The sequence below is a fragment of the Rhineura floridana genome, chromosome 2 (assembly GCF_030035675.1).
Source record: "Rhineura floridana isolate rRhiFlo1 chromosome 2, rRhiFlo1.hap2, whole genome shotgun sequence".
In the NCBI taxonomy this organism is placed as follows: Eukaryota; Metazoa; Chordata; class Lepidosauria; order Squamata; family Rhineuridae; genus Rhineura; species Rhineura floridana.
This window is the reverse complement of record NC_084481.1, coordinates 143,192,787-143,213,850: the sequence shown is the minus strand read 5'-3', so window position 1 is coordinate 143,213,850 and position 21,064 is coordinate 143,192,787. Positions and strand designations below refer to the sequence as shown.

The window sequence follows — 21,064 nt, the reverse complement described above, 5'->3', positions numbered from 1 at the left end:
GCAACAGGTGCTACAATATCTCCATAACGGCTTCATGATGGGACTTAGACCCAACACCTTATGTCGACATGCCTCGACTTTGTCGTCTATTCTATCAGTTTCTTCTTCTGGTGCGACTATTGCCTCACATCCGTTCATCAAACGCTTTTTGAGGGGAGTCGCCCTACGATCTCCGGCTGTTGTCCATCGGTTTCCCTCATGGAGTTTGCCGAAGGTTCTGCAGGCTTTGCAACGCCCTCCGTTTGAACCCATCAGGACTGTGCCTCTACGTATGCTGTCCTTCAAGGTCTTGTTCCTGATCGCAATCACATCTGCCAGACGAGTTTCGGAGTTGGGCGCATTGTCTTCTGCTCGCCATCTCTGCGTCTTCCATAAGGACTCTGTTGTACTGAAGACTGATCCTTCCTTCCGTCCCAAGGTTGATTCAGTTTTCCATTGCAACCAGGACATTGTTTTGCCTTCCTTTTGCCCGAATCCTACCCATCCTCTCGAGAAGGCTTGGCATTCGTTGGATGTCCGGAGGGCTCTCAAGACCTACCTTTCTAGGACCCAGGATATACGACGAACTGAGTCTCTGTTTGTATCCTTTAACCCACGTTTTATAGGGCATAAAGTAGCTAATTCCACCTTATCCCGCTGGTTGCGGGCTTGTATTGCCTTAGCTTACGAATCCCTTAAGCTTCCAGTGCCAGCTAGCATAACAGCTCATTCAACTAGGTCAGCGGCTACTACGGCTGCTTTTGCTACCAACGCTCCTGTTGCTGATATTTGCAGGGCTGCAGTCTGGTCTACCCCACACTCGTTTATAAGGCATTATAAAATTGATCGCTATGCCTCTGCTGACGCCTCTTTTGGCAGATGAGTGTTGCAACAGGTTCTTAATGAGGATTAGCATGTGGGTGGTCCCTCCCTGTATGGGCTGCTTTGGTACATCCCGCAGTGATGGTATACCTCCTATGGAAAATGTACCATTGGTCTCACCTGAAAGGTGATTTTCATAGGAGGTATCCCATCACGACCCTCCCAGTTGGAGGATGACTAGATATTTTCTCATGTGTTATATATTCCTGTTACGCTATTATATTTAAATTTTATAGTGAAGTCAAGACTGCTAGTTCTGTTATTTCGCTATGTTGGAGTCACGTTATTATGAATGTTACTATTGTGTTATTTTCCTGCTGGCAGGCCTGTTGGCCTTGTTGTTGTATTTTTAGATATTTCTCTTTAGACTCGCTGCGAATGAACTGGAGAGTGGGAGGGGCCTGACGCCCCTAGTCTTGACTTCAAAAACATTCTTGCCTTCGCACGATAGGTGGAGCTACAACCCCGCAGTGATGGGATACCTCCTATGAAAATCACCTTTCAGGTGAGACCAATGGTACAATCAGCACAGAAGAGGAGGGAGTTAGCCACTGACAAGAGCCTTCTAACTTCCTTTCTTGTCCTTTCTTGCTGATTAGAGCCAATCAGAGTGAAAGGAGGTGAGTCAGCCACTGAGAAGACTCATCTCAGTAGCTGACTCTCTCCCTTTTCATGCTTATTGGCTCTTAGGGATGTCTAATGTTGTGGGAAAAGACATTAACAAGTATCTCATTCTTAATCCTGCAGAAAAAGGGGAGGGAGGGTGTGTGACTAACCTGAAGGAATTTGCCACTACACTACTGGCTGTAACCCTAACACACTTAGAATAAACCCTATTGAACATAATGGGATTTACTTCTAAGTATTCATGCATAGGATTGCACAGAAAGTGACTCTTGAGAAAGATTTCTCATTCTTTTTTTAAGCTAACTTGTTGAACATACCTACATTTATAATTTATAAATATTGATGTTTAGCATTTATATTTAAGCAAATGTGGATTTGAAATATTTTAATCTTGCAAACAAGTACTAGTGTTCTAATTTTGTACCAGAATTAAAATGGGGGCAAATCTACTCTCCAGACTACATGAAGAGAGCATAAATTTGCCTTTTTTCACAACAAAGACCTGCCTCAAAAGATTGCAGAAGACAGTTTAGGGTAGCTTGTGTTGCTTTCCCACAGTAAACTTTCCGAAATAAAGGACATTACTCCTTAAGACATGACTAACTTTTATGCAAACTTTATATTACATCTAGGATTGTACCCAGGAAAGGGTTGGGAATGCTTGTGTACATTCTGATATTTATTTATTTATTTATTTATTTATTTATTTATTTATTTAATATCCCACCCTTCCTCCCAGTAGGAGCCCAGGGTGGCAAACTAAAAAAACACTAAAAATACATAAAACATCACAGAAACAAACTTTAAAATATATTAAAACAAAACATCTTTAAAAACATTTTTTTAGAAAGCTTTAAAAATGTCTTAAAAAGCAATTCCAACACAGATGCAGACTGGGATAAGGTCTTTACTTAAAAGGCTTGTTGAAAGATATAAAGTCTTACCAATGTATTCGATTAATGAAATATGATGTATTGGCCAGTATGTTGGTTTGGAAGATGCGAGAAATCCAGATTTAAATATCCACCCAGTTATGAAGCTTACTGGGTACTCTTGGGCAGGTCACCATCACTGAGCCTAACCTATCACGCAATGCTGATGTAAGGATAAAGCATCCCTTTCAGTTTCTTGGGGTGGGTATACAAATGTGTAAATAGCAATGAAATAATAGATACAAGCCAGGTTCAATTACATTTGTTTCAAAGCAGGGGCAAGGCTGTGCATATACGCACCAACCCAACATTCCTGTGTGCATCTGTCTCTATGAACATCATCCCCAACTTGAGCAGGGAAGGTCTGCAGGTGGCTTTTACTCATGTTCACTTGAACATGAATAGAACCATCCACACAATTGGGTGATCAAGCAAATGTTAGCAAAGGCACCTGCAGACCTTCCCTGCTCAACACAGGGACTGAATGGGTGGTACTGACATGCACAAGAACATTGGGAGCGGGGCTTGCGTGCACACACCTGCCCCATCCTCCCTTTCACACATTATGCTTAAGGTGAATTCCTAAATATCCTTAAGCTGTACAATGTGCATCCTGGTTAACATTCTCTATTTTGTTATTTAAGCTTAAAATGCCAGCCAAAATTTGCCAGAAAAAATGTTTTAAAAATAATGTTGGAATATAAATAGAGAAATCCCACATAACATTATCAATTCCTGTAAATTATTTTATCAAAGGGATTAGAAGCTGTTGCTCTTGTTGGAAGCACAGATGTCCCTGATCAAGTGAACCATCTACTGGCTGAGAGGATTCGGCTTCAAGATGAACTCCAACGCTGCCTTCAGGAATTGCATCAGAGAGAGCTGCGATTCCAGCAAACAAATTCAAAGGTAAAGGAGAAGAGTAGTGATTGCTGGATAAACATGCTGTGCAGTACATATTCCCTTCCTTCTGAATGCATGGAAAGTGTACCAATACATATTCCCTTTTTCTGGCAGGAGCAAATGATCAAAAAGTGTGGAGATTGTTTTTTTTTAACAGTTCTAATCTACATAAAACTTCTCATTTTGGATCTAGGTGGTGTTGACTAGTGTTTAGCTTAGTATGGGTTGTGTAGAGATGGAATTGCGTGTTTTATATGTTTCAAATTGGCTCTTTTAAATGGAGCCAGCCATAAATGAATAAAAAACTGATGCTTGAGATGTAGTTTTTGCTTAGATGTTTGCAACATGTGAATTTGTATGTTGGATAGTAAAAGAAATCTTTAAAAACAGCCATTGTCATTGTTACAAGTATGTAATGGGTGCTCATATTCTGGAAATCTGTTTATCTCATATGAAGAAAATCCTTATTATGACCTCATAATAATTAGTCGGTGGTCAGGAAAGCTTGGAAACACAGGCAGATGTCTTAGAAATTAGAAGAAATCTGTTGGCTAGGGGTGGCACTTCTGTTAGCTTAGTGTACGCTTTCTATGTGGTGTGGGAGAAGAGCTTTGCAGATACCATGGACTGCGAAAAAGACAAATAATTGGGTGTTAGAACAAATTAAACCAGAACTATCATTAGAAGCTAAAATAATGAAACTGGGGTTATCATACTTTGAACACGTAATGAGAAAACATTTCACTGGAAAAGACCATAATGCTGGGAAAAACAGAAGGGAGTAGAAAAAGAGGAAGACCGAACCAGAGATGGATTGATTCCATAAAGGAAGCTACAGACCTGAACTTGATCTGAACAGGGTGGTTTATAACAGATGCTCTTGGAGGTCGCTGATTCATAGGGTCACCATAAGTCGCAATCGACTTGACGGCACATGCTTCCTATTCTAGTTGTGTGCAGAGCTGGCTCCAGATTTGAGGAGGGCCCATGTTGAGGGATATTCCCCTCCTGTTTAGTTCCACCAAACTGAAAACCTACCTGGTAGAAGGACAATGAAGGCAACAATGGTGGTAGTGGTGGTGGCTGTCATGAGCACTGGGCAGTCACAAGTGCAATTGAACAAGATGCCCCATATCAGTGTAGCATCACTGCAGGGCACTATGAGCAGTTGCAATGGCTTCTATCCAACATTCACCAGAATGGGGGCCAGGGCAGCATAGAATCAGATAACAGGCAGGCCCTAGGCAAACCCCTGGGGTTGATGCATACTGTTCCCAGACCTGTTTCTGTACCTGCCCCAGTAACTCTGCTGTACCTGCATTTCCACACCCTTCTTCTCTGTCCATCACTCACGTCCATTCCATTTTCAAGCATCTGAAAGCCTGAAATGCACATTACTTGGTATGCTCAGCAAGGCTGAATTTTCCCCTCCTGAGTAGGATCCCTCCATGCAAACAAGGCACAATGTTTTTAAACTTGGCTCCATTTCAAAAGCAGTTTCCCATGCAATAGCTGATGAGGCTTTTCAAAGAGAGAGTCAAAATTCTTGCTGTGCACATATTATTATTGTTTATTATTTATTAAATTTATATCCCGCCCTTCATCCCAGTATGAGCCCAGCACTTATGCAGTCCTTAACAAGCAAGCTGCCCTATTCACATTTAAGTTATCTTCCCAGGTGATGCCAGTAGATGAGAATGCTGCGAGCATCCCAGCAGGGTTCTCTCTGGTATAGGGGAAAGGGTGGGGGGCTTTACATTTTGGAAGGAGCTGTAGCTCAATGGAAGAGTGCATATGTCCCATGCTGAAGGTCCTAGGTTCAGTTCCCAGCATTTCCAGTTAAGAATTAGGGTAACTGTTTGAGATCCTGGAGAGGTGGTTCCACTCCTGTAGACCCAGGGGTAGCCAGCATGATGTCCTGCAGATGTTATGGACTGCAACTCCTGCCATCCTTGATTGTTGACTGTGCTGGCTAGGCCTGATGCGAGTTGGAGTACGCAGTATGTGGAAGGCACTATGGTCCTGCTGTAGGCTAGATGGACTAATAGTCAGATCTGATATTCCTATATTCCTTCCTAATTTATATAATGTAGAGTGTAAATAGAACTTGGATTTCCATTTAGTAAAATGTAGGCTCTTTAGCCAGGTTTATACATAACTTTATGACTGATATCAGATAATCACCTTGAGAAAATTTAGTTTCTTTGCTGCTTACCCAGTCCATATCATTGCAGGTAATGCAAGCAGTAGAAGAAAACACTGTATTGACTGCCCAACTAAAAAACATGTCCCAGACGTTGCGGGATAACCAACTCCGCTATAGTGACCTGCAGAATCGTTACTTGCGGCTCGAAAGGGAATATCAAGTGCAAGTTACTTCTGTTCAAGGTACCACTCAGGTAAGAAAGAATTTATTTTCCCCAAGCAGCATACCATTAGGGGAGTAGTAGCGCCGCCTAGTGTCCAAAGGCAGGAATGCTCAAGAGTAAAGACTTTGGCTGCTCCTTCCTCTCCTGCCTGCCTTCTTTTCACAGCAGCAGCGGCTCCCTCTCTCCTGCCTACCTGCCTTTCACGGCGGCGGCTTTCTTCTCGGAGCTTGCAGGCAGCAGCTTCCCTCTCTCCTACTGCACCTGCCCTTAGAAGCTTGTGGTTGCAGCCCGCCTTCCTCCTCCGCCTCAGGCAGACCTGATAGTTGTCTAAGGGGGTTCCCGCCATTTTTTCCCTGTCTCCTTCCACAGAGGCACCTTATAACCACCATTTTGTGTTGCTACTTTCCCACTCTTTTTCCTCCATCCGCCATTTTGGCTGTCATTTTCCCGGTCTTTTTCTTCTCTTTGGTCACCAGTGTCTATCTGTCCCTGGTCTCTGTACCTGTACCTTACAAGGTACAAGGACAAGCACAGAAAAAGGGAAGAAGGGGGGAAAAGGAGGCAACAGAGAAGAAAGGGAAGAAGTAATAATGAACTTATATATAAAAAAGGACTTGGTTGCTTTGAGGTCATACCACTCCCCTCTACCATGTGCGTGTTCTACTGGCCTCACTCAATCCACTGCATCCCTCTATCTGTGCATGTGTTGATTGGTTTACCACCGCGTCCTGCAGTCTGTGCGTGTATGATTGGACTTCTTCACTGCCTGATACTGCTCCCCTCTACCGTGTGTGTGCTTACCATGGCTAGGGTGTCTTCTGCTGCACTTATGGACTTGATTACAGAGTCTCAGCCACTCATCGGTGATGTGCAGCTGCTAGTCCCTCCGCAGCCACTGACAACTCGGGCCACATCTAAATCCAAGTCATCTAAGCATAGGCCTTCCAAGCATGTTTCCTCCAAAGGTGCTAAGAAGTCACTTCTCTCTGTTAAACTGGTGGCTAGCAGACGAGCTTGTTATATTAGTTTTCTGTCTTCATGGGGGGCTTCTATTGAGGATCAACAGAGACTGGAGGCCCTTTTCCATTCACCTTCTGAGTCTTTGGAGGAGGAATTTGAAGGCTTCCCAGACCAGCCTCTGGTGGTGTCCCCTCGACAGGGGGTTCCCCTCTCACAACTTCCTCTCAGGCATTTTAGCATGTGTTTTTAAATTGTTTTTTAAAAAATGTGTTTTTAAATTTGTATATTTGTTTTTAATGTTTTTAATTGTTGTAAACCACGTAGAGAGCATCAGCGATGGGGCGGTATATAAATGTAATAAATAAATAAACTCCCGACCCCTGCACCTTTACCTTCGGCTGAGCAGCCTGGGCCATCTGCAGCTTCATCACAGCCTCAGTTGCCCTTGGATCCTCTTGCATATATGGCTCCCTTGCAGGATCTTCTCCCGAACGAAACCTTTCTCTCTCAATTCAGAGATGTGCTCCTTGGTTCCATCTTTTGAGATTCAAGGGCCTGCCCTCATCTCTACACATCGGGCCCAACCCTCTCCCTCTGAGGAATGTCCGAAACAACAATGGGCCTCATCTCCTAACCCCTTTTGACTTCTCCAGAGGCAGGGTCCAACATGTCCTAGAGGCGGAGGCTGATCCACTCAATCCCTTCATCACTCCTGAGGGGGAGGAAGCAGAGTGGAGCGGGGAGTCGGAGGGAGAGGAGGATTGCTTGCATCGTCTGGTTGAGTCTTCAGGCTATCTTGCCTTGTTCCACAAATCTTTAAGTATATTGGGCCTTGATGGGCCAGTGTCTGAACCCTCATCAGCTTTAGTCAAGGGGGCAAAAGTGCTCCCAATTATTCAGTTCATTCATTCCCAATGTCTGACCCTCTCAACAAAATGTCGGACGAATCGGGTCAGCACAGCATTCACTAACAAGTTTTATTCAGTAGATCCTGATTTCCTGAAGGTTCCTGCAGTGGATGGGCCCATTTCCACTCTTGTTTCTAGATCTCTCCTTCCCAAGGAAGGCGATTCTCAATTCAGAGATCCATTGGAGTGGAGACTGGATTTTACTCTTTGAAGAACCCATGATGCTTTGACATATGCAATTCAAGCTTCCTGCACAACATCTTTGATCATCATAGCCTCCATGATGTGGCTTGATGAATTACTCAATGATCCTCAGCCAGACCTGGCTAGACTTCGCCAAACCTTGGCCAAGCTACACAAGGCCACAGCGTTTGTGGCAGATGCAACACTTGACACAATGCAGTTTGCTGCTAGGGCTATGTCCACAGGTGTGGTAGCTCACCAGACCCTTTGGCTATGCCACTGGGATGCTGACAACACTGCTCGTATCAACCTTTCCACAGCCACCTATTCAGGTTCCCTCTTGTTTGGGGATGAGGCCCTCAAGGCTGTGCTCATTCCCAGGGATAAGAGGAAACCTGTGCTAGCCACAACAAAATGAGACAGTCACAGGGCTGCCCGTAGATTATCATCTTACCCATACCAGCAGTCCTTTCGGTCTTTGGGGCCTGCAGGTAGGGGCTGTGACAAGAGGCTACTGGAGCAGAGGATGAGTCTTCGCCCGCAGCCAGAATCAGGTCTCAGGATGCCAGAGGTGTACTCTGCCCGCTGGCTGTGGAGGACGTCAGCAGCACCGGTACTGATGCCATCCCAATAGGGGGCAGACTTCTCCACTTTTCCAGAGCTTGGGGACATGCTTCAGTGGATGCCTGGATGCGAGATACTGTGGTTCATGGTTATACTATAGAATTTTGGGAGCTTCCTCCTCAAAGGTTCCTACTGTCCTCCCTCTCTGCCTCTCCAGAGAGGCAGGCAGTGTTGACAGAGGCCATAAGTCACTTGCTTCCTACAGGTGCAATAGAGCCAGTGAATCCAGCCGAATTTTACTCAGGTGTCTACTTCATTCTCTTTGCAGTGCCCAAAAAATATCATTCGTGGAGGGCAATCCTAGATCTCAAATTCCTCAACTCCTATGTCAGATTTTTGCATTTCAAGTTAGAGTCTCCAGCATTGATTGTGGAGGCTTTTCAGGAAGGAGACTTTTTGGCTTCTATCGATCTGAAGGAAGCCTACCTGCATGTTTCCATCCTGCCCAGCCACCAAAAGGTCCTGAGATTTGCTTACGACCAGACTCAATTCCAGTACCAGGCTCTTCCGTTTGGTCTCTTGTCAGCTCTTAGGGTGTTCACAAAGCTGATGGTTGCTCTGGTGGCGCACCTTCGACTCGGGGGATCCACATCTACCCCTACCTGGACGATCCCCTGGTACAGGCACACTCCATGTCTCGGGATCCCTCCATGTACATCTAACCCTTGACACTTTGAGGGAACAAGGCTTCCTTGTGAACTTAGAGAAGAGTAACCTGATTCTGTTTCAGCGTCTTCAACATCTTGGCGCCGTATTGGACACAGCCCGTGCAATGGTGTTTCTGTCTCCAGAGAGGATAGCTGCCACCATCCACACCGCTCACCATTTGATGACCAGAAGGATGGAGGACGTGATCTTCTAGCCAAGGCCCTGGGACTCTTAATATCCTCCATTCACATTGTCCCTTGGGCTCGCCACCATATTTGGCTGCTCCAGTGGGCTCTATGGCCTTTTCAGCTGGACATAGCCAATTCCAGACACAGGAGAGTGCATCTTTCCCCTCATCTGAGGACATTTTGTTGGTGGACAGTGACCAAGAATCTACAGAAGGGAACTCCCTTCAGAGAACCCGAGAGGACTCCAATTACGACCGATCCCAATCTCTTGGGGTAGGGTGCCGATTGCAATTCCCTCTTTGTTCAAGGCTAGTGGATGACTACTGAGCAATGTGTCAGCATAAACTTGCTGGAGTTGCGAGCACTGTGTCTGGCTCTCCTCCACTTTCATCAAAAGCTGCATCTGACCGACATTCTCATTCGAACTGACAGTGTCAGTGTGAAAGCACATTTGAACCGTCGGGCACACGGTCGAGGACCCTCTAGGCAGAGTCGACTCTCATCTTCAATTGGGCCAAACATCACCTTCGCTCCTTGAGAGCAGAGCATCTCAGTGGCGACCTCAATATCGCAGTGGATTGGCTCAACAGACAACAGGTTCTTCCTTGGGAGTGGAAACTGCATCCCAGGATATTCCTTCAAGTGCACTGTTGATTCCCTTTACAGCAGATCTCTTCACCTCCACTCAGAATGCTCAACTTCCAAGGTTTTTTACCCAATATCATCAAAAGAGTGCCAAAGCGATCGATGCTTTGTCAACTCCTTGGCCAAGAGGGATATTCTATGCCTTCTCTCCAGTTCCTCTGATGGGATGCACGATCAGGAAGATTTGTCAGGAACATGCTCAGATTGTTCTCCTGGCTGCCTACTGGCCATGCAGGCCATGGTTTTTGGATCTACTGGCTCTCTGAACCCATGAACCGTGACATCTACTGTTGTGGCCAGACCTGGTATCTCAGGGTCTGTTTTGTCATCCGGACTCCTGATGGTTGAGTCTGATAGCCTGAGTGTTGAGCCAGATCACTTGAGGTGTTTGGGGTTTTCTAAAGATGTTATAGGCCTCTAGAAGGCCTTTCACAGTCCATATATATCAAGACACGTGGTCAGCCTTTACCACATGGTGTTTTAAGCATCAAATCCGTCCCTCCAGGCCTAAGGTTAATCACCTACTCAAATTTCTCCATGTGGGTCTGTCAATGGGACTGAAGCCTAACACTCTGCACAAGCAGGCCACAGCTGTCTCATCCATATTATCCATGTGATTGGACCAGCCTTCTTTTGGAATACACCCCTTGGTCAAGCGTTTCCTGAGAGGGGCTTCTCTTCTGTCACAACCTGTAGCACATTGATTTCCCTCTTGGTGCCTTCCAGAGGTTCTTCAGGCATTGCAGTGTTCTCCCTTTGAGCCTCTTAAGTCTGCATTGTTACATTTGCTCTTGTACAAAGTCTTTTTTCTCGTGGCAGTTACTTCAGCCTGGAGGGTATCGCAACTTTGTCCATTGCCCGTTATTTCGGTGTCTTCCACAAGGATTCTGTGATGTTGCATCCAGATCCTACTTTTCGACCTAACATTTCTTTCACTGTAGTCAGGATATTGTCTTGGCTTCCTTTTGCCCTTAGCCAACTCATCCCCTCAAAAAGGCCTGGCACTCCCTGGATGTACATCAAGCCCTGAATGTCTACCTGGCTAGGACCCAAGACATTCATCTATCTGAGTCTATTTTCATCTCGTTTCATCTAAGGACCTTGGGGAAGAAGGTCACCAGCTCAACACTTCTCTCGTTGGCTGCAGGCTCGCATTACTCTACTCTATGAGTCCCTTCGGATACCAGTACCTCCAAATGTCACAGCCTATTCTACAAGGTCAGTGGCCACTATGGCTGCCTTCACAACCAACACACCCATTGCAGATATTTGTAAGGTGGCTGTGTGGTCCACACCAAATTCTTTTATTAGACACTATAAGATAGATTGTTATGCTTTGGCATACGCCTCATTTAGTAGGCAAGTTCTACAACAGGTACAGTCTGGGCTCGCCCTGCTGGGACTGCTTTGGTACTGTGAAAGACCAACCCAAATGGTGTTTGGATTTTGACCAATTTGTAGGGCAGTACAATATCTCAGAGACGAGGTCAGGTCTCCTGCTCCCATGGTGCATTCACTATAGCTGCCCAATTTCCCTGCTTTTAAAAGTTTGATAGAAATATCTGTGGGCTATATTAAACCACAAGGTTTTTTGCCTATTAGTTAATTATATTCTTATTGCTTTTTTATGTTGCATTTTATTGTAATACAATTTGAATTCTATGGAATTAAAAATCTGATTATAATTGGATATACAATTAAAAATCATATAGCGTTTTGCACAGCACATAACAATTGCTACAACAGGCAGAAACAATGATTAAGTGATCCACCAGGATGCTGAGCAATTTTGAAGGGGTCTGGCGGGGGGAACTGTTTGGGAACAAATGCTATAGCGTACAAGGTATGAGCCTTATGACATGGAAATCCATGGAAATCTTTTGAGTCCATGTATTTGACAATTTCACCCACTTGCTTTCACCATGATTAAATTGATTCAGTTAATTCCAGTACAGTAGTGGCCTGTGTGTGTTTTCTGTATGGTAAATGACAGCTCAGGGGGCAGACACGTGCAGCAGCAGTCTGTTTTTAGGGTATTGACGTGTTCTCTAGCTTTATCAGGGTACAGGGAGACTCGTGAAGGTTGCCCAGCACTGCTAACCATGTGGAGTACCAAATCTTCCATTTTCTTCATACTAGCATATTGTTTTAGCTCAACTAAAGCCTTGTCAGCATTTCTGCTTCCCACATTCCAGAGGCCAGGCCAAGAGAGATTTCTGCCCTGAAGACATTCAGGCCTTTTTATACCATGAACCAGTGTCTTGACCAAAGTTTGCTTTCATTGCATAGCTCCTTGGAGCTATCACTTCCACCATGCACCCAGATTCCTCACCCCGAGAAACAGAAGTCTTCCTAATATCTGTAGGTGTCCATTCTTCTTACTTACTCATTTTTGAATTAATATAAATAGCTAAATGGAAGTGTTTACATACAGTATTTATGGTGTGAAAATAAGTTAACTTTATTATAAGAAGAAACCTTGGATTTTTGTGAATAGTTTCCTCATAAGCAGCATATCAATATTGCTCTACTTAGGGTGAAGCTCAAGCAGAAGTTCCTCCAGGCGCTCCTCAAGAAAGAGCTGGAGTTATTGTTGAAATAGACAACATGGAACTCGATGAACTCAGGAAAAGGTCAGGATCATTTCTGCTCTTCTGTAAAGTATGTTTTGTTGACTGGAATAAAAACTAGCACATTTCTCTTGATACGATGTAAGGTTTTATGAAAAGATTATTATATATTTAAATTTTAAATACCTAACCTGGGTAATTTCTGTGCAGTAGTCTAATAGGAGTAAACATATACATAAAGGATGTGAGGTAGTTTTGCTTTGCTTGATTTTTTTTTTCAAATTTGGGTTTGTTCTAGGCTTGCAGAGATGGAGCTGCAGCATGATTCAACTCAGCAAACTGTATCACAACTAATGGAAACACTCTCAGAAGAGAGGAATCGACGTCAAGCTGCAGAAGAGGCCCTGGGGCTCTCAGAGGAACAAATTAAAAGGTAGCAATATGTATAAAAGATTTTTCAGGCTAATTTAGAAATATGTTGACCTTTGTAGACCACAAGCAGGCAACCCGTAACTTGCAGAATGCAAGTGGCCTTTGGTCACTCTCTTTGTGCAGCTCTCCAGACTCCCAGGGAGACCTGGCCACCTTTCCTCAGTGCCCAACTATCAGCTGGGCTCAGGAAAAAGATTTTTGTCCTAGTAAAATTGCATCAGGAGTGCTGGGGGTGGGGATGTTAAAGCCTCCCCATAATATTCCCCATGTTCAAACACTGCTGTCCCTGTTAATGAGCTATGTTGGGGTGGAAGTGTTGGGAATGGGTGGAAGAATTGGTGTCTGAGACTCTGTGTATGTGTGTAAAACTCACATGCTTGTCCCCTTTAACTACAGGGTCTGACCCAGTTCAAATAAATTAACGTTTCCTTAAAAGGACTGATATCCAAAATTAAAATTCAAAGAAACATCTGCATAGGTAAACTATAGCTTAAAAGAGTAAACAGTCTGGTGTGCTTTTTTATTTTGAATTCTTTTCTTTAGGCTTGAAATGAGTAGTTATAGGTCAACACTTAGAGAATATACTGTTCAGGTGGAGTCTGATGAGGAAAGGGAAGCTCTGATCATCAACGCTAATGAACATATGATAGTACGAAAGGTAAGCCTATAAATCTTATAAGTAAATCTGAGATGTTATTTTCATGAATGTGGGTGCCTAATACTAATAGGCGGTGATTTCTTTTCATAACGATGTTGCTGAAATGTTAGTATTAACCTCTAAAAGACATGAATATTAATTCTGTTTCCAACAAGTTAGGGACCAGAACAACTTTTTTTAATAAAACACTTCTCCACTAGTGGTATTCATTCATTCAGTAACATCATTGAATTGCTAAGCTGCAGGATGCATTGTTGCCCTGTGTGTGAATAGGTAACTGAGTGTGGGGGCCCAGGTAACAATGGATGCACATTCAACACTATTAGGATCCTAGACAAAGTTCAATCATGTCAGCAAGCAATGTTATTAGGCACAACTAAGCATCAAGTAATCGCCACTTACGTTAATCAGTTGGTTGAACCATGGAAAAAATGGAAATGGACTGCCTTAAAGTTGATTCCGACTTACGGCGACCCTATGGATAGGGTTTTCATGGTAAGCGGTATTCAGAGGGGGTTTACCATTGCCTTCCTCTGAGGCTGAGAGGCAGTGACTGGCTCAAGGTCACCCAGTGAGCTTCATGGCTGTGCGGGGATTCAAACCCTGGTTTTCCTGGTCGTAGTCCAACACCTTAACCACTACACCACACTGGCTCTCTAGGTTGACCCATAGGCATCATAAAATAAATGTGTAAGCTGTCTCCAAGGGAAAGTCAGCTATTGTATTATCAGATATAGAGAAGATTTTGTTAGTGAAAAATTGACTAAAAACCCCTTGGCAGCAAACTCATCTGCTCTTCATTGAGGCCCTTAAATTGGATCATGTTTCTGCTTTAATTCCATATTACTAGTCTGATATCCAACTACTACTATTCCCTGTTCTATCTCATAAGTGAGCAGAAAGCACTTCTACGTGCACACATGTGGAGGGCCCCCTCTATTTTCATCTGATAGCAACGGAGCGATGGATGCTGCTCCAGATGGCCATGAACTTTTGAGGATTTTTTCGTAGAATGTGGGGCACTGATGGCCAGAGGGAGATCCATTTTAAAAGCCCCCATATGCAAGTAGGAGACCATCATTGGGACTTTAGGTGTTTCCCTAATATATGTCTACTTTCCCTCTAAAAATCAATGTGGCCCTTAAAAAAAACCTTAATATCAGAATAGGTGTGCCTTAGAAAGCTTGCTTTCCACTTGATCTGACCAGAAATTGCATGGGGTGAAGGAGAAGGTGTTGGATGATAGCATAGGTAATTTGGAAAACAGTTCACTCCGAAATTAGGAAAAAAACATTTAAATTTTCCCAAATATGTAGTTTTGGCTCTCCCAGTTTTAGGAAAACTTGAACAATGGAAATGGACTGCCTTTAAGTCGATCTCGACTTATGGCCATCCTATGAATAGGGTTTTCATGGTAAGCGTTATTCAGAGGTGGTTTACCATTGCCTTCTTCTGAGGCTGAGAGGCAGTGACTGGCCCAAGGTCACCCAGTGAGCTTCATGGCTGTGTGGGGATTCGAACCCTGGTCTCCCAGGTCATAGTCCAACACTCTAACCACTACATCAGAAAATTTAGACCCCCCCAGATTGGCCCATAATGTTTAGAAGCATTTACCATGCAACATCTCAGTCAGTATATGTAATCAGTATCCATACCACTGCTCTACATTACAAATGGTTTTGGGGAAGCATCAAGGTTCATCATGTGATGTTCTTGCATGGGAAGTACTGTATGTTTAAATGTGGATGGGGATCACTTGCCCTGTGAAAACAATAAAGACTCAGTTACTTAGCTATTTTTTCTCATCACCTTTTGTGTTTCCATTCTTGGTATTCTTTCAAGTCTAGGCCTTCATTTTTGATAGTCCAGTTGGAAAGTATGAAAGACTAGTATTACTTTTTGATAGGACCATGTGCTTTTTTTCTGAACAGGTAAAAGGAGGAGCCCTTTCTTTCAGGAGATGGATTCGGGGGCGAAGTCTTTACTGCTCCAAATTGCTGACTTCCAGAGCAAAATCTCGCTATCTCTTTCTCAGTTATTTGGTGATCCTGCATCTTCTCGTTTTCTTGTGCCTAACAGGCATCTTATAAATGCACTGAATTTGCTGTGTGAATTATATTCCTTCTAGATAAAGGTGTGTCAATTTGAGATAATGGACTTATCACAAGCTGCTGTTACGCTATGCACTGCACACAGTTGTATATATTCTCAGTATAACTTGTGGCTTTCCAACTTCTTCCTTAACAAGAAGTTTTAAATGTACATCACAGTTGCTCCAAAGTTGACTTTTGTTGCTCTTTAACAATGGGATATTATATTTGCTAAAGAAACAGACATTGTCTTATCAAAACACACTACCAAGAAGCTGCTGCAATTTGGATGTTGGATATTCTTTGGGATATAATGAATGAATACCGTTGAATAGGTTGTAAATGATATCTTTTCTAAATAAATTTATTTTAACAGAGTTGAACTATAAATGCGGGTGGGTTATTCTCAAATACTGTTTTTTTTACCTCTTGATTATAACAAGAAGCATACAGAGTGCAATAGAGGAAAAAATCTGGAATCATTATGGGTTTCTCAACTTTAAATAAACTCTTAAGAATTGAAAAGAATTCTCTTACCTTCGTGTGTGACGTGTTTAATATTTGCCATGGTCTTGTGTGTGATGAGCTTGATACAAAGTCACAGTGACTAATTGTAAAAAATGTAAAAAGAAAAAAAGGCAAACAGTATGGATAAGACTTTTCTGTTTTTTTTGATGGTGTCCTGGATTTACTCACTACATTACCAGTATGTAAATATTACCCAAACTACTATTTTTGTTTAACACTTCAACCCCAAAAGTCCACATCTCTGGTCCTATTCTGTGCTAGTCTGATTCTTACTAGGTCTGTATATGAAGGATTATCTTTCAGAGTTTCTGGCAACTGGTCCAGGACCTGGATGACTGTATTTATTCAATTATTTATAACAATGATTGATTGATACAATCAAAGCCAATTTACTTTTATGATTTAATCATCTGGCATCTACAAACAGGTGACAACGCTCCTTTCAGGGTGAAATAAAGTGTTCCCTTTGTGTACATGCTTTGTGTGCATGCAGAGAATATAATAAAGTATTGTTGGATTGAGACTGTTGAGGGTGATGGAGAATATTAAAACATCACTCTAAATTAATCAGGCTTTACAGTCCAAAACCAGATAGATATATAGTAATCACAATAATAAAAGACAGCGCAATGTTCTGTCCTTTATATTACTGGAGTTCCCACTGTGAATGGTTTTGCACCAGAATTGCTCATTCTGTGGTAGCAATGGAACAAAGTCTTGTAAAACTCAAGGGACTTATGATCAGAAGTCTCTTACATATTAAAACATGCAGTGATAACAGTGAAATTGTGGGTGGGACAAGAGAGAGTTGCAAACACCATCTCTGAAAATGCTGGAATCTTGTTTTCATAAAAAGACAACTTTTAAAACGCATGCATTACCAAAACAGCGGCAGCTGTTCAAAGATCAAAACTGTTTATATAATAATCACATTATCAGAAGTTGGCACTGAGAAAGATGTGCATGCACAAACAGATTTCCTTCTCTGTGTATTAGGCCCCACATGGCAAATTAACACCTGGAAATCAAACCTAGTGGGAAAAGGCAAGTGAACACAGGGTGATTATTGAAAAAGGAAGTATCTAAAGGGACGTGACAGCTAAAGAGCTAATTGTTAGAATATATGTCACATAAAATGATGTGAATTGTCTGCTGCATCTTGAAGGAAGCTGCTAGCAACTGAACTAGCATGTAATTAAGTTGTCAGGTACAATCATGCAGAAGAAGAAAATATGCTTACTTTGAAGTCTTCAGCTGCAAGTGTTTTCTGTTTCTGAGTAGAATAAAAAGGATGAGGGAGTGTTATGGTTGTGTGAGTTGGAGTTCCTTTTAAAATAGATCCTTAGCTGCTTTTAAAGTAAAAAGAGTTTATGATGAGGATTTTGTGAAAATCTCAGAAAATTGTGTGTGTACATGTAGAAGCCTGTGTAAAGGAGGATTTATTTCTTGTTAGGTTTTTGATTTTTTTTGCTTCTGAACAAGAGGGGAGGCTTTGGTACATATTAGTAAAAGCCATCCTATGAAAGTGAACAATCTGATTTAGTGGGTTCCAATACCCAGACATAAGGTGGCACAGACAAATTGGATTAATGCCCTCAGGTGTGGACAAGGGGTGCACAACCCCTGAATTCTTCAGTCTTAAGGACTGTCAGAAAACCTCCCAGTTGGAACAAATAATGATAGTAATAGAAAAGGGAGTATAGCTGTCAAATGCTGTTTGGGGCTAGAGAGATTAATACCCCTGAATAAAGATTAGAAAGGGAAGTCTGTTCTGTTCACTATTGGAGAAAACAGTTTCTTTAATTAGTAGTAATCCTCCTAAGCAGAAAGACTTTACTAATGAGTTGCGCGGGTATAGTTCATCCCTTAGATGGGATGAAAAAAATTCAGAACCAGGCCACCCTTTAGCAATGCTGACCTCGCCCCCGTAACTCTCTCTGAAGGATTCCTGCCATACTTATTATTTATTTATTAGATTTATATCCTGCCCTTCCCCCACTAGGAGCCCAGCGCAGCAAACAAAAGCACTAAAAACACTCTAAAATGTCATAAAAACAGACTCTAAAATATATTACAACAAAACATCTCCAAAAACATATTAAAACAAAACATCTTTCAAAACTTCTTTTTAAACAAAGCTTTTAAAACATAATAAAAAGCAATTCAGACGCAGACTGGGATAAGGTCTCTACTTAAAAGGCTTGTTGAAAGAGGAAGGTCTTCAGTAGGTACGGAAAAGATAACACAGATGATGCCTATCTAATATTAAAGGGGAGGGAATTCCAAACGGTAAGTGCCACTACACTAAAGGTCAGCTTCCTATGTTGTGCGGAACAGACATCCTGATAAGATGGTACCTGCAGGAGGCCCTCAACTGCAAAGCATAGTGATCGACTGGGTATCTAAGGGGTAAGACGGTCTTTCAGGTATCCTGGTCCCAAGCTGTATAGGGCTTTGTACACCAAAACCAGAACCTTGAACTTGGCCTGGTAGCTAATAGGCAGCCAGTGCAATTCTTTCAGCAGTGGGGTGACATGTTGGCAATACCCTGCTCCAGTGAGCAGTCTCGCCACCGCATTTTGCACCAGCTGCAGCTTCCAGATCAATCTCAAGGGTAGCCCCACATAGAGAACATTACAGTAAACTAGCCTGAGGGTTACCAGTCCATGGACAACAGTGGTCAGGCTATCCCAGTCCAGATACCAGCTGAAGCTGGTAAAAGGCACTCCTAGCTTCTGAGGTCACCTGGGCTTCTAGTGACAAAGATGGATCCAGGAACACCCCCAAACTATGGACCTGCTCTTTCAGAGGGAGTACACCCACATCCAAAGCAGGCAATTGACCAATTATCTGAACTCGGGAACCACCAACCACAGCGCCTCTGTCTTGCTAGGATTCAGACTCGGTTTATTAGACCACATCCAGCCCACCACCGAATCCAGGCAGTGGTCCAGGACTTGCACAGCCTCTCTTGATTCAGATGTTACAGAGAAATAGAGCTAGGTAACATCAGCTTACTGCTGACACGTTAACCCAAATTGGATGACAGTTCCCAAAGGCTTCATATAGATATTAAACAGCACTGGGGATGAGATGGTACCTGTGGAACCCCACATCAAGCTGCCAGGGGGCCAAAAGACAATCACCCAATGCTATTCTCTGAAAACAACCCTGGAAATAGGATCGGAACCACTCTAAAACAGTGCCTCTGATACCCTTCTCACCAAGTTGGCCCAGAAGGATACCATCGTCCATGGTATGATATCAAAGGCGGCTAAGAGATCAAGTAAGAATAACAGGGTCACACTCCCCGTGTCCTCCCCATAAAGGTTATCGTGACCAAGGCTGATTCAGTCCCATAACCAGGCCTGAATCCAGATTGGAATGGGTCAAGATAATCTGTTTCATCCAAGAGTACTTGCAATTGCTATGCCACAATCGTCTCAATCACCTTCCCTATAAAGGGATTTTTGCTACCAGGTGGTAGTTGTTACAAACCAATGGGTCCAGGGTGGGCTTTTTCAAGAGTTGTCAGTGTAGTGAAAGCAGGGAGTTCCCCTCCTCCTACTTTTACTGTCCCAGGAATCAATCCCCAACCTTGGGCAATTGATCCTAGCAAACCTGGTCTGCTAGGGCTGTGTATGCTTACACCAACCCTGCACGGTAGTACTGCCACCACCCTTCTATTGGTTAACCACTCTGGGGTGAAGGGACCCCCAGAGCCCACTGAACACCTAAGCCTCTCAGGACCAGAGGCTCAATTCCCTCCTGGCCCCTTCAGAAGTCTTAAGTGAAAATGTTCCTCTAGTACACGGTAGTTTGGTCAAGCAGCCAGGACTGAACTTAGTAACTGAACCCCTTCTCTGGAATAAACACACGTTGCTTTAAAATAAGTAAAGTTTATTAAAAAAAGGAAAATAAGAAAAGGGGTAAAGGGTACAAAAGATAAAAAGGTACATACAATTAGTTTGGAGCAGCAAATCAAATCCTAAAACCAACACCCAAAAGGGGCAAGGTATATAACAAATAAGATATAAAGGTTCTTGGCACAAAATGAAAATAATAAAACTAACTGCCTCAGTTGTACTTACAAAGCCTCAGCTCTTTCTCAGGAGTTAGTGTCCTTCCCCTCAGGGACGGCCAGTCAGGAAGTATAGTGGAGCCACCGCAGAGCATCACCATAAGCAAGGTGGTGCCCACAAGTGGAACACAGCCCAGGGGCTGAGGCCTTCTCTTATAGAGAAAAATCCCTGCCTCAGCTGGGAGCAATCAACTAATTTAGCAGTTCCAACACAGGAATGATGAAACGATGTTCCCACAGTACCAGGCCCCGTCCCTCCTGGTTTCCCATAACAAGCCGTAGGAGTTTTTACGGCCTTGACGGAACCAGGCCCCTCTTGCTGATAAAGAGGTGCCAATTTGCAGTAAGCTGATACGGCTGGGGCTGTAAAAATCACCGGGTCTCCGGGATGGAAAAATATCAAAGGATTTAACTATCTATGACCAGGGACCCAGGAAAATAATTAAGGGGATCAAACTGGCATGACACGCCCCCTTTCGAGGAAGATGACATCAAAGGTTGAACACCTTTGATATCATCGCTCTAGAAGACATCAAAAAAAAAAAGGATTATCACCTTAAAATACAAAACTAAATTATACATTTATTAAAAAGAATTTCAGGCATAACATGGCAAGATCAGTTACAAATCACAGGATCAGCATTAGTCATCTAAATGATACATACGAGATAGAGCATCGGCGGCTTTATTATTCTTCCCAGCCACATGATTTATGGTAAAATCAAAGTCTTGTAATAACAGAGCCCACCTCAATAGTTTTTGGTTTGAATTCTTCATTCTGGACAACCAGCACAGGGGAGAGTGATCCGTTTGCAATTGGAAGTGACGTCCCCAAAGATACGGCCTTAATTTCTCCA

At 43.1% G+C, this 21,064-nt stretch overlaps 1 protein-coding gene across 7 annotated transcripts in view; it reads left to right on the top strand.

Moving 5' to 3' along the window:
* LOC133377194 (golgin subfamily B member 1-like) overlaps positions 1-16,126 on the top strand; it is a 94,642-nt gene extending 78,516 nt beyond the window's left edge. For all 7 annotated transcript variants that reach the window (XM_061610728.1, XM_061610726.1, XM_061610732.1 and 4 more), the window contains 6 exons: positions 3,177-3,329; positions 5,558-5,722; positions 12,384-12,481; positions 12,717-12,851; positions 13,394-13,508; positions 15,440-16,126. In XM_061610728.1, coding sequence (XP_061466712.1) covers positions 3,177-3,329; positions 5,558-5,722; positions 12,384-12,481; positions 12,717-12,851; positions 13,394-13,508; positions 15,440-15,598 — 825 coding nt within the window. In that variant the 3' untranslated portion in view covers positions 15,599-16,126. The remainder of the gene's footprint in view (positions 1-3,176; positions 3,330-5,557; positions 5,723-12,383; positions 12,482-12,716; positions 12,852-13,393; positions 13,509-15,439) is intronic.
* Positions 16,127-21,064: the final 4,938 nt, after the last annotated feature.